The 13634-nt window shown below is 45.2% G+C and overlaps 1 protein-coding gene across 1 annotated transcript in view; it reads right to left on the bottom strand.

Annotated features, from left to right (window-relative positions):
- The window catches only part of DNAJC5B (DnaJ heat shock protein family (Hsp40) member C5 beta), a 46701-nt gene that overhangs the window by 2600 nt on the left and 30467 nt on the right, over positions 1-13634 (bottom strand). Inside the window, exons 3-4 of the mRNA XM_074893815.1 lie at positions 7258-7471; positions 3078-3252 (exon numbers count right to left, since the gene is read on the bottom strand). Coding sequence (XP_074749916.1) covers positions 3078-3252; positions 7258-7471 — 389 coding nt within the window. The remainder of the gene's footprint in view (positions 1-3077; positions 3253-7257; positions 7472-13634) is intronic.

The following is a 13634-nucleotide window of genomic DNA, read 5'->3' as shown; positions in this document are numbered from 1 at the left end:
TCAAATATATTTGAAGCAAACTTTCTTCTAGAGGAATATGCCATTTCAACAGAACTGAAGCCCTTGACATGGTTGTGTCGATTTGAGTGATTTCAGTGCTTTTACATTTTAGGGAATGGATCACTGAATTTTTGGCCTCACATATCTTTTCTTCACTAACAATTATATTTTATGGTATGTTAATTTGAGGAATGAAATCAACTGTGTAACACCTTTATTTTGTTAAGGAGAAATGTGAGTGACTCTGAAAATTATTACTGTTGTGCCAGTTCAAAAGATGAAGTCTAAATCTCAGCTCCCACAACACGCATATTGCCTCTTTTGCACAATATGGCCAGCTCCCAGTTCCCAGTGAGTGCAACACAACTGCTGGAGACTCACTCTCAGAGGTTTTTAGCATCAGGAATGGTGATGTTTTATCGATGTTGCATTCCTCAGAAAAGCAACGACTGACTACAAAATATTTGGATAAATTAAAGTATGACCTTAGCTTGAGAATCTACATTTTGACCTTAGCAAAAAAGTTCTGGCTAGCAATAACATAGATACTGGGGACAGCAGGAAGCAAAGAAATTAATTAACAGCTAGAATGCTCAGTTTGTGGGCAGAGGGCATGCAAAGAATTTCGATCCTAATAGGATTTCCTCTTCCAAAATGAAATCTGCTGCAGGAGCGATTACAGTTTGTTTCTGAATTACCTACAGGAGCATTTCTATTATTTACATAAAGACAGGCATGAGTATTCATTTCTATGTCCCAACATTTGAAAATGTCTGGTGGAAAAGCCCAATCTTTGCCATTCTAAGTCAGCTGCATCTTTTTGGCCAGCATTCCTAAAATTTGGGGGTGGGGGGGAGGAAGTGCATTTTGAGCATCATTCAATTTTCTAAATGCAGTGCCTATTTTCCTTTCAACTGCAGAAAAGATGCTCACATTATCCTCTGTCATGAAGTTTTTACTTTTATTCCTGATATGTTGCTCTCTTTTCACCTAATTTTAAAATATGGAGAATTCTACTCTACTGAGAGAAGCTAGTTTTGATTGGTAGGAAAATGTAGGAAGACTGAAGTGTAGGAAAGGGACAAATATCTAGTTTTCTTCAGGCACTACTTATATATTTAATATTGTCTTCAAAATACTTAAAACACATAATTCCACATTCTGTTATTTTTTCAGACTGATACTTTGCTAAACTTTAAAAATTATTTTTAAAAATTGATATCTCAGTGAGACTTGGTGGAAGTAAAGGGTTAGGAAAGCAGCCTAAAATTACTAAATATCAATAAATACCACCTGTGTTGGAAAGAGGGAGAATTTTTTTTCTGCCACTGGGGAATTTTGTGCTGGATTTTGAGAGAGAACAAAATACCTGCCAAACTACAAAAAAAGCGGAATTAAAAAATTCTTATCCTTCAAAGTTCTATCTTCATATTTCAAACTTGGCTTTGGTGTCATAGACCCATAAATATCAAGACCCATTTTAGATTTGCACTTCTCAGGTGCCTAATGTCGTAGAGTATATTACATTTACTTCAAATACTGCATTGTGGTTATACAGTTTTGACTAACAGGTTTTTTTGCCTTTGCAGAGACTGATCAAGTATGATCAATTTTTAAGCTGACTGTATTTACCTTGATACGCCTCTAGGCAAAACCAATTTAAAACCACCACCACACGTTGGCATATCAGTTATATAAATAGCATTTGTTTCAACTACTACAACTGTTTTGTTACATATTTATGGCAGGGTAAATTTGTGCGAAAAGTTGGGGGGAAAAAAATTCTTCCTGCTAAGGGAACATGACATTTGCAATCTGGCAATGCTAATTTTAGCATAATAAACGTAAGAATATAACAGCGTAAGACCTTCCATAACAATGGAAGAGAAAAAGAGTGAGCTGACTGCTTAGGTCCTTCCTCATAAAAAAGCGTAATCCTAATCATAGTTTATATAAATTTGCAACTGAAAAGTGGCCTAGGTCTTACCCTGGTACCTTGGCCTCTTTTTGCTGGAGCAAGGACCATTGCCTCTCTCAGCCTGTCCTGCAAGTGTCCAAATTGAACAAGTTTGAGATGTTTTTGCTTCCCCTGAATATGAAGGCAAAACTCTGCCCTACTTCAGCAGATTAGGACAGGGCTCTTTGTTCAAAATATGTAACCCATGCTGGTGCCAGATTAGGAAATCACCAACATCATCCTCTGGTATAGCCAAAACCTGAGCGTGCAGCTGGGGGGATGGGGCTAGGCCAAGAAAAGAGGGTGACCTGCTGCAAAGAGAGTCCCACTGCCCCCAGCCTGTGTTCCCAGCTGGGCACTCTTGCTTCCTTCTTTGAGTTGTCATTAACACTCGGCCTGCCCCACCATGAAGCACAGCAGGGAGTTAAATGGGCATGGAACTATACACATTTCTAAGAGGATTAGTTTTCACCTGGATTGTATCCAAGGTGTGCCTCCTGGTAAGGCAGCACAATTGGTACTGCCAGTGTAGAAGACAGCGAGCAGCTCGGGCACTGGACGGGAGAGGGGCAGGACCGTAGCAGCTCCCATGCAAACTCTCTTAGGTTACTGCACAACCTGACTGCTGGAAACTTTGCATCCTTTTTTGAAGACGTTTTTTGAATGGGTACAGTTAGTCCCATTCAAGTCCCATACAGATGACAGTCAGCGATCAATTTTACATGAATAAAACCCAAATGACAGCTTATTCTGGCAGATCAGATGAGGCAAGCACCAGTCCGGGCAGGGCCTAATGTATAAGTACAGGATCTAGTATATGAAGTGACGTGGGCTTGGGGGCTAAAGGGTGAACATCATCTCTTAAGAAAAGTCCTGAGACTTCTAATGTTTAAGTGATAAGAGATACAGGAGATATTTAATTGTTAGTGCCATAAGTTTAGTTTTTCATTAACACACAACTTGGGAAATACATCAGGTCATGGTGTTACCTAGAGTGAATTGGCATGTCTCCACTGCTGTTTGGAAGCAGCCACAGCATCGTGAGGAGAACATCTGGCCTACAGGCTTTAAAGATTGTTTTGAACAGCTTTGCCACACAGTAAGCCCCTATAATACACACCTCTTTCCATGTCATTCTTAATTTGCTCTTCCAAATCTTCCGGAGACACACAAAACTCCTGCTCTTCCCCTTCGGGTGCTTTGGGTTTACACTTTCCACAGCAGCAGTTGAAGCAGCAGCAGAAGCAGCAGCAGAGGTAACAGCCCGTCAGCAGGCCACAGACTGCAAACAGGCCCTGGGTTAAACACAGTGGGAGGAAAACCCTGTGAGCAATGACCTTCCTCAAACTCGTGGCAGCCTCTTACAGCTGAAGGCAGATTGTCAAAGGAACTCTGGTTCCCAAGTTCTTGGCACTCAGAGGAGTCCAGCCGCTCGTCAAGTGCCTGAACAAGAGCCAGATCTTCCAAAGTCCTCTTCACCCACGAGCTCCTACTTGCCACTCAGGACCATGTCCACAAAGAAGACACCAACCAGCAGACCCCCACATGCTCAAATTTTTAAAGTCTGTCTTCAGCTGATGGCCCTCGGAAAAAACTTCCAGGCGGTATGCAAAACCCTACCCACCTTAAAATGACTCATTTCCATCTTAAAAATGACTCATTTGCCCAAGATCGTTTTCACAAACACTTATTTACTGGCAGGTTCTTGTCAATAACAAAGCCAAAAGAAGAAGAAGCGAAGACCCACATAACTTCAGGCACTGAACTAAGGCATCCAAATTAGGACTGTAGCCCTGGTGGGCTCCCCACATAGTCAATGGCAAGTTAAAAGCCTTTCCAGTGGGTGATTCAGCCCCAGGAGGATTTGAATTGCCTGTTGGGGGTGTCTCTCCCCATTAGCCTGTTCAGAAGCACACAGGTGACAACTCCTAAATTAGACTCTGGCTGTGGTTTCTTGATCTGGGGACTCAGGTGGCAAGAAGTTGCCACCTGCATCGTCCTCTGCTCATTCCTGTCCCTGCAGCACAGAGGATGGAGTCTTCAGCAGAGCCAGCACAACTGCCTGGGGCTGAGATCAGAGATCCCGGCCAGATTCAACGTCCAGAAAACTTTAATTTACAGAGGTTTTCTTCCTCCAGACCAGGTCACTGCCTGGGTTCACAGCACAGCTCCACAGCTGCTCGCACTGGGAGCTGCATGCTGCGTCACAGCAACGGCATGGGGGGTTGCAGGAAGGGAGTCCCTAGGCTGGCATTGCCACCCCATGCTCCACAGGGGCATGATGGCAGCCTGGCTCCTGACCCGGGGTGGATCCAGGCCTGCACTGAGATGTTTGTGGCGAAGGAGAAACCTCCATGTCTCTTCATGGACATAGCAGTGTAAGAGCAAAGGAAAGCCAGTAACATTCCTGAAAAGTGAATCAAAGCTGATATGTGGAACGAGTATGTAAAGCCAGCACAGCTATGTGGACACCAGGTATATATAGGTTGGAGGTATAGCCAGGCTTTAGCATTACAGTTACACAGTCTGCCTTTTACTAACTATTCGTTATATTCATAAGAAAACATGCCACTGAGGAAGAAAGCAAGCACAAATGTCAGGATATTGTCAAACTTTGACAATGAAGATATGCAAATAACACTCAGTTATGTATGCATGTCTCAGGCAATGTTAGTGGGGGTTGACTGGAGCATCTTTGAAGGTATTCAAAGTAATGGCAGTAATATTAATATAGGCATGTATCAAGACTGAGCAAGGTGGTTTTAAATGAAAAGAAGGACTCTGACTTTTTGTTTTCAAATGTTTTCTTTCCAATGGACACCCAAAACTGTTCTAAATGCTGTAGCCCCTAAAATAAGTTATCTGAGTGCCATAATGGAGAACAAATCACCGCAATGGATAGAATGAAAGAAGACAGAATAAAAGTGTATAGAGGGAAAAAATACTTGAATTTATTCATGATACCTTAAATGTTTCAAGATTTCTTGTGCTTATATTATCATAGTTGGTAAATCAAGAATCAGTTTATTGATGTGATCAGTAAACTGTCTTCATGGTAGAGGGAGAATTGCATTTTGCTAAAACAGTTAAATGAACAACCCCTATGCCTGCCAGTGGAGAAGCAGTTAAAAGTTCCCATTACCCATGTCAGTATGTATGTGTATGTCAGTGTAATATGCTTGTTAAGAAGTCTGTCACTCTGAAAAAAAGTAATTTTCACTTTGCATTTCTCCTTTCATTTGAGTTTCCTTACTTCTAATGATACACCTTCTCACAATTGTCAGATTTTCTGAGTGTGCCCAGGAAGAAAATTTACCAGGAATGTTTGTAGTTGAAGAGAAAGAGAACAGGCAAAAGCTGTGGTCCCTACTGTCTTCTACCAGAATGGAGGAAATTAGGGATCCAGAGGTCATCTGCAGATGTTGCCTCAGACTCAAATAGTATGACGGCCAATACAAAAACCTGAAACTGACCCAGCATTTGTGCATGAGTTAAGAAGAGATAAGGAATAGTGAGCTCAGCTTGCAAAAAACCACTTAGTGACCTGTTTATGCTTTGGAGGTGGCAATATTTTAGGTTGGGGGAGGGATAGAGAGACCAGCTATGACAATCCTCAGATGAGTCTATATGCATATTTTTGATTTTTTTGTACAGAATTCTTAAAAACCAGGAAGCACTGATTACTTTTGCTGGGGTATTCAGCATATCACATCTCACCTCTGGGATACAGCGCTCTCGAAACAATCTACACATTCCTTCTTTAGCTGTTAGGGACTTATTAGCTTCTCTCTGTACTACTCTCCACTGCTCTCCTTATGAGTCAAAGTCACAGTGCTTATGTCTGTTCCTGATTTTCTAACCACAGAGGATTTCATACTTAATAAAATCTCCATTAAAGATCAGCAAGCAGAAGAGGAAATAAAAGCTAAAAAAGCAGCAAACAGTGAAGAAAACCTTGTTTACCAAGACTGTAACACTGCTGCTCTCTCAGCTCTAAGGCAATGCTTCTTGGCACCTGAACTGTGACAAAGAGGCTGAAGGAGATGGTGGAAAGCAAAGAAAAGAGGGAATGATCCAGCAGGATAAGACAGCAACTGTGGTGGGGCATCCAGCCTGCAGCAGGAGTCAGCTACAGCAGCTGCAAGCAGGCAGCCTCCAGCCTGCTTCTGAGGGTGCAACCGCACCTTTGCAAGTGTCGTTTAAACACCAGTATCTCATTCATGACTTTCATTCACTGTTCCTTATTTGAGCAGCTTCTGTCTCATCCTGATTCAGCAGACAAATTATAGCATCTCAGACCCACAAAGTGCCCAAGTGACTTCCCAGTTTGAAAGGGGACTGTGGGGCAGTGAAGCACTGGCCTGATCTGTGCTGAACACAGGAATCCATGTTCCATGCTTCTCAGATCAAAGCTATCAGCGTGCTTGCTTCACACAGTACAGATCATTTTCCAATGTATTCCAGCAGAGTCCTTGCTTTCCTGTGCTTCTGCTGCTGGAAATAAGTGGGGACATGATGGATTTTGCACATTTGAAGTTCTGTTGGTTTGTTACATTTCTGTAACATTCCAGTATTTGCAGAAACACTCAAATTTGATGTAGACAAACATCAGAGGATGCCAGTGACATAAGAGAGCACATGAACACAACTCCTTTATGATTAGAATAAGCCGTGATGAGTTTTTCCTTGAGCAATATGCTAGTTTCTGACATATCATTCTCTTACTTTCCTACTCTTTTCCTCCACTCCACCCTTCTCACCTTTTCTTCCACTTCCTTTCTCTCACCTGCTCACCAGGGCACATATATGACACCATAATCACCGACTGTTATGTATTATTATTGCTTACTAACGCTGTGTACTATATATAGCAAAGAACACAGCTAAATTTGTACTGTAATAACTTATTAACTGGTTGTCACATAAGTGGGACTTCTTGTATTTGAACAATGAGTCATTTTTATTTAGTCATTACTGAAAAGAAAGTCAAAATTAACCTGGAGCACTAGATTCAAATCTAATTAATGTCTGAAAGTGTTACAAAACATTTAACTATTTACCAAGTTAAAAAGGAGAAGAAAATATTCTATATTAGCACTATTCTGAGCTTATGTTACATTCTGCCACTGTTGATTTTCCAAATAATGTTTTTGTTTAATTAAGCTTTTAGTAGCTCTTTAGATTCAGATCCTACTATTTGTTAAGCCTGTAGAGAGACCATGTTTTTCAGGGGCTTCCTTGTGTATGTAATTGTCTGTGTGCATTGTAACATTTGTTTTCCAACAGAAAAAACAGCTTACCTTTGCCCACCAGCTTGACAGCATGAAGTATGTGTTAACATTTTCCTCACCAAACTGTTCTGCCACATAGAGCCCTAACGATCCATACTTGTCATAAATGTTTCTCTTGGACAGATCAGTCAGTGTTGCATGAGCATTGTTGATCTCTTTAAATTTTTCTGCAGCCTCTGGATTGTCCGGATTCTTGTCGGGATGATATTTCAGAGCCAGTTTTCTTAAACATGAAAAAAAAAAAAAATGGAAAGAAATGGAAAAAAACAAAATGGAAAGAAAATAAGTTAGCTGTATGTGTGCACATATACAGACACTTATAAAACATTACAAAATACTTTAATAGAGATATAATCACTCTGAACTGTGTTTACAGACTTCTCTTTTTCCAGATCTGATGTATTCAGTAGAAGAAAAAGTGACTGAACATGAAAGTTTTGGTAAAAGAGGTGTTCCTATTACCCTGAGTATGAACTTCGTGTATTGATACTGAGTCAGCTACCATGTTAAAGGAGCCAGTGATATATGCTGAAAGCACAGATTGCAGCATGATAATAAATCACAGGCATTTGTTGCATTATGATTGCCAATTGATTTGCATCATTTAGCAGGTTTCAACAAAGATAAAGATTTTTTAAAGGTTCTTTAAAAACATGACGATCACACTGCTTATCCCATCATCTTCTTTATACCAAAGGAAATCCTGTATTCAATTGCCTATCCATAGTAGCTATATTAAAAATTTTTAAACAGTGTCTTGTGTTTGCAGAAGTCCAGGCAGTGATGGTGGAAAACACACTTAGGAGTTGCAATAGAAAGGAAGCATCTTTCTGAAGCACAAGGTGGAGAAGCATAGTGAGTTAGCTTCCATTTCAAGTGCCTGTCTTTGGGTCTAATTCCCCACTGCTGTACTTGTGAGACAATCCTTAAAGCAGTGGAAGCTGATGGTTAACTGGTCTGGGCTGTTTATGCTGGTAGGAAACCTTTGCTAGGACAAAGGTCCTGCCTTTCTCCCCTGTATTCAGTGCTATAGCATCTGAGGACAGGTGCAGCTTGAGAGGAACAGTGTGGGACTGTTGGCTCATGGACAGCACTGGGGAAGCACAGCTGAGAGAAGAAAGGGTTTGCTTCCAACCATGTTGAAGCACTGGCAGTATGAGCTCACATGTACTTGCAAAACAAGCATAGACAGAAGTGTATCTTTTAAAAAAATCTCCACTCCCTTTGAAGAACTGGCAATAAGATTTTTCCAGGACATATATTTAATGACTAGTGCTGACCTCTAGTGGCATCAAAAGTGATTTAGTAGTGCTTTAAATCTTGTGATTCTCACCTCAGTCAAGCTATGTTGCATTTTGTAAATACTCTCTCCAAGTGTTTCAGGAGCTAGCCGTGACTATTATGCCCCAAAATATTATTTGTGGTGTGAAGGCAGTGTGCCCGCACTTCCTTTAACAAATCTATCTTCAGAGTGGAGTCCTGCTTGACATTCCATTGAAGTCCCAGTACAGGTTATTCCCCTAGTAAAATGTAACTGCTTTGCTCCTGATGACAGTTCCTGCCTCGGAGACATTCTGACAATATCAAGACTGATATGAGCCTGGGAACAGCCTCTGCCAACGATCTCTTCAGTTCTGTATGCTGAACTCAAGTAATCTTCTCATACATCATAAAAAACTCCTTAAACAAGTCTCTGATAACATGAAGGGCTTCACATTCAGTCATATTTAATATACTGTGCATGTGGTACCTTGAACATAAATCTTCAGTCATATTTAACATGTGGTACCTTAAACATAATAAAAGTTGAAATAGGAGAACTGGAAAAACAAGCTAAGTCTTGCATGACTAATGACATTATGTGCCATCCAAGTATTTAAGTAGCTTATGCAATCTATCCCTTTTCTTAGCTGAAATCAAACCCCAGCAATTAGAATTTTAAAAAAAATGGGAGAGGTAATGCTTTCAACACCCATGTGTGATTGCAGGCATCAGACAATCAATCTCTAGCCTTTCTTTTCTTATAGACACAAAGACATCTCCTGCCTTCTCCATATCCTAAACAATCTAATAAAAAAATCAGGATTTGAATAAAATGTAGTTTTGAAAAGGTGAAAAATATTAGTTGCACACTCACTTTACTTAATACTGTTTTAGAATACTAACAGAATTACTTTCAACATAGTAAAGTTAACTAAAGATGAGATATGTTCTTATTTTGATTTTGGGAAAACTGTCATCACTAAAAATAGAACATTAACAAAATAAATCCCTGCATGCCTAGAAGACATTTACTAATTTGAGATTATTTAGTAATGGGAAAGAAATCTATATACTGGTAGTGCAATTCATAGGAGTGAGAAAAAGGGCTGCGTTAGGTTCAACCCAAGAAACAACAAAATTAGAGACAAAAACTGTGTGACATAACATGAAGTATCAGCTCTATAGAAGCTTCCCTGTGGGTCCCTGGAAAAGTGACATGCCTAGTTATGTGATAATTGTGGTTCATTATGAGTAGAGAGAAAAGAAGCCGAAAACTGAAGAATGAAACAAACACAGGAGTGAAACAAACACAGGAGTGTGTTGTCCCATACCAAACACATGGATTTATGTCCATTCAGATTTTTCATATGATAAATGGTCTTCTCCTTAACCGACTTGGGACCACTGACCATTTCAACCCTTACAGCAGCAAGCAATCTGATGTGTTTGGAGAGAAAAGTGACAAGGATAGAAATAGCCATCCCACAAGAGGGCACTCACAGAAATGAAGTAGAAAAATACGCTCAGCATATCTGTCAGTGCAAGGCTTAGCATGAGAGGTGAGACCAGGCCAGATGGTGCTGCAGGGCTAGGTCTAATGAGGGTATATCTATGCAGGGGGAGAAACATTTTGAAAGCAAGAAAACATGTTGTATATTGTGAGATATGGTTGTAATATGAAGTATAAAAGAGTGGCAGACAGAGACTTCTCATTCCGTCGACAGCTCAGCTGGTAGAGCGGAGGACTGTAGGCTCCCTTGCACGGCCATCCTTAGGTCGCTGGTTCAACTCTGGCTCGAAGGAGCGCCCTTTTGGCTCTGGCCCAGGCCCTGCGGCACCTCTGCCTTTTTGGCCCTGCCCGGCTGGCTCCCCTTCAAGGGCTGCCCAGCCTTGAGCTCTTGCTTGAGGTGGGGAAGAGCACCACCCAAGGCAGTTTGGGCTGAACCCTGTGCGGGGGATGGTGGCACGCGAGCACTGGGCTTGTCAGGGGTCGCCTCCAACAGGGAAGTGAGTGTGTGAGTTGGTGGGGGTGTGAGAGCGAAGCCAATGGGAGGCCCGGGCTTTGGGTGCAGGGCAGCCTGGGTCAGGGCTGGCTGCCTGGGCAGGGAGAGGACCTCAGGCAGAGGCTGTGGGCTGGGGAATTAGCTCAAGTGGTAGAGCGCTCGCTTAGCATGTGAGAGGCAGCGGGATCGATGCCCGCATTCTCCAACGCTTTTCGTTCCCCTTGCCTGGACACAGGGCCCTTGGCCTGGGGCCCTCTGTCCTCCGGGGGCTGTGGGGAGAACATGGTGTGCCCAGGCTTTACAGAGGAGGACGACATGCAGGGCTCTATCAAGAGCAGTACGGGCAGTTTAGCAGAGGAATTGATTTTCTCCCTCTTTGCTTGACAGTCGCCAGATGTCCTCCTCGGTACTGTGTCCAGCTCCCCCGTAGAGGAAGGAGATCAATGAAATGGAGCAACCTCAGCGCAGGGCCACCAAAAAGCTCAGGGAATGGAGGGGTTTGTCTTTGAGGATGGGCTGAGGACAGTGGGCAAGTTCACCTTGGAGAGCGAGAGGATCAGAGAGCTTCTGCACGACCTGCCAGCTCGTAGGATTAGGTTACTGTGTCGAGGAATGTCTGTCCATTTGTCTGGTGCTTGATCCGAGGGCAAAAGGCAGCACGGTGAAACTGAAGTGAGGGAAGCTGCAGCAGGGTATGGGTAAGCTCCTTTTGGCCCTGAGGAGAGTCCAGCTGTAGAAGATGACGTGCAAGGAGCCCGTGGAGGTTTTTTGTCTGTGGGTTTGCGTGAATTGACGGGCTCCAGGGTTGAGCAAGGGAGCGCGATGATGGAGCTGAGTCTGTCTGAAGCGGGATGCTGGACTAGAGGCGTGAGAGTGCGCTGTGGATAGGGACGTGTTGGATGAGTGTGTGATGGGCGAGGCAGTGGGCAGAGCCCCGTGATTCCTTCGATAGCTCAGCTGGTAGAGCGGAGGACTGTAGGCTCCCTTGCACGGCCATCCTGAGGTCGCTGGTTCAACTCCGGCTCGAAGGAGCGCCCTTTTGGCTCTGGCCCAGGCCCTGCGGCACCTCTGCCTTTTTGGCCCTGCCCGGCTGGCTCCCCTTCAAGGGCTGCCCAGCCTTGAGCTCTTGCTTGAGGTGGGGAAGAGCACCACCCAAGGCAGTTTGGGCTGAACCCTGTGCGGGGGATGGTGGCACGCGAGCACTGGGCTTGTCAGGGGTCGCCTCCAACAGGGAAGTGAGTGTGTGAGTTGGTGGGGGTGTGAGAGCGAAGCCAATGGGAGGCCCGGGCTTTGGGTGCAGGGCAGCCTGGGTCAGGGCTGGCTGCCTGGGCAGGGAGAGGACCTCAGGCAGAGGCTGTGGGCTGGGGAATTAGCTCAAGTGGTAGAGCGCTCGCTTAGCATGTGAGAGGCAGCGGGATCGATGCCCGCATTCTCCAACGCTTTTCGTTCCCCTTGCCTGGACACAGGGCCCTTGGCCTGGGGCCCTCTGTCCTCCGGGGGCTGTGGGGAGAACATGGTGTGCCCAGGCTTTACAGAGGAGGACGACATGCAGGGCTCTATCAAGAGCAGTACGGGCAGTTTAGCAGAGGAATTGATTTTCTCCCTCTTTGCTTGACAGTCGCCAGATGTCCTCCTCGGTACTGTGTCCAGCTCCCCCGTAGAGGAAGGAGATCAATGAAATGGAGCAACTTCAGCGCAGGGCCACCAAAAAGCTCAGGGAATGGAGGGGTTTGTCTTTGAGGATGGGCTGAGGACAGTGGGCAAGTTCACCTTGGAGAGCGAGAGGATCAGAGAGCTTCTGCACGACTTGCCAGCTCGTAGGATTAGGTTACTGTGTCGAGGAATGTCTGTCCATTTGTCTGGTGCTTGATCCGAGGGCAAAAGGCAGCACGGTGAAACTGAAGTGAGGGAAGCTGCAGCAGGGTATGGGTAAGCTCCTTTTGGCCCTGAGGAGAGTCCAGCTGTAGAAGATGACGTGCAAGGAGCCCGTGGAGGTTTTTGTCTGTGGGTTTGCGTGAATTGACGGGCTCTAGGGTTGAGCAAGGGAGCGCGATGATGGAGCTGAGTCTGTCTGAAGCGGGATGCTGGACTAGAGGCGTGAGAGTGCGCTGTGGATAGGGACGTGTTGGATGAGTGTGTGATGGGCGAGGCAGTGGGCAGAGCCCCGTGATTCCTTCGATAGCTCAGCTGGTAGAGCGGAGGACTGTAGGCTCCCTTGCACGGCCATCCTGAGGTCGCTGGTTCAACTCCGGCTCGAAGGAGCGCCCTTTTGGCTCTGGCCCAGGCCCTGCGGCACCTCTGCCTTTTTGGCCCTGCCCGGCTGGCTCCCCTTCAAGGGCTGCCCAGCCTTGAGCTCTTGCTTGAGGTGGGGAAGAGCACCACCCAAGGCAGTTTGGGCTGAACCCTGTGCGGGGGATGGTGGCACGCGAGCACTGGGCTTGTCAGGGGTCGCCTCCAACAGGGAAGTGAGTGTGTGAGTTGGTGGGGGTGTGAGAGCGAAGCCAATGGGAGGCCCGGGCTTTGGGTGCAGGGCAGCCTGGGTCAGGGCTGGCTGCCTGGGCAGGGAGAGGACCTCAGGCAGAGGCTGTGGGCTGGGGAATTAGCTCAAGTGGTAGAGCGCTCGCTTAGCATGTGAGAGGCAGCGGGATCGATGCCCGCATTCTCCAACGCTTTTCGTTCCCCTTGCCTGGACACAGGGCCCTTGGCCTGGGGCCCTCTGTCCTCCGGGGGCTGTGGGGAGAACATGGTGTGCCCAGGCTTTACAGAGGAGGACGACATGCAGGGCTCTATCAAGAGCAGTACGGGCAGTTTAGCAGAGGAATTGATTTTCTCCCTCTTTGCTTGACAGTCGCCAGATGTCCTCCTCGGTACTGTGTCCAGCTCCCCCGTAGAGGAAGGAGATCAATGAAATGGAGCAACTTCAGCGCAGGGCCACCAAAAAGCTCAGGGAATGGAGGGGTTTGTCTTTGAGGATGGGCTGAGGACAGTGGGCAAGTTCACCTTGGAGAGCGAGAGGATCAGAGAGCTTCTGCACGACTTGCCAGCTCGTAGGATTAGGTTACTGTGTCGAGGAATGTCTGTCCATTTGTCTGGTGCTTGATCCGAGGGCAAAAGGCAGCA

Source organism: Strix uralensis, chromosome 1 (genome assembly GCF_047716275.1).
Source record: "Strix uralensis isolate ZFMK-TIS-50842 chromosome 1, bStrUra1, whole genome shotgun sequence".
NCBI classification, from domain to species: Eukaryota; Metazoa; Chordata; class Aves; order Strigiformes; family Strigidae; genus Strix; species Strix uralensis.
This window is presented reverse-complemented; position numbering and strand designations above follow the sequence as displayed.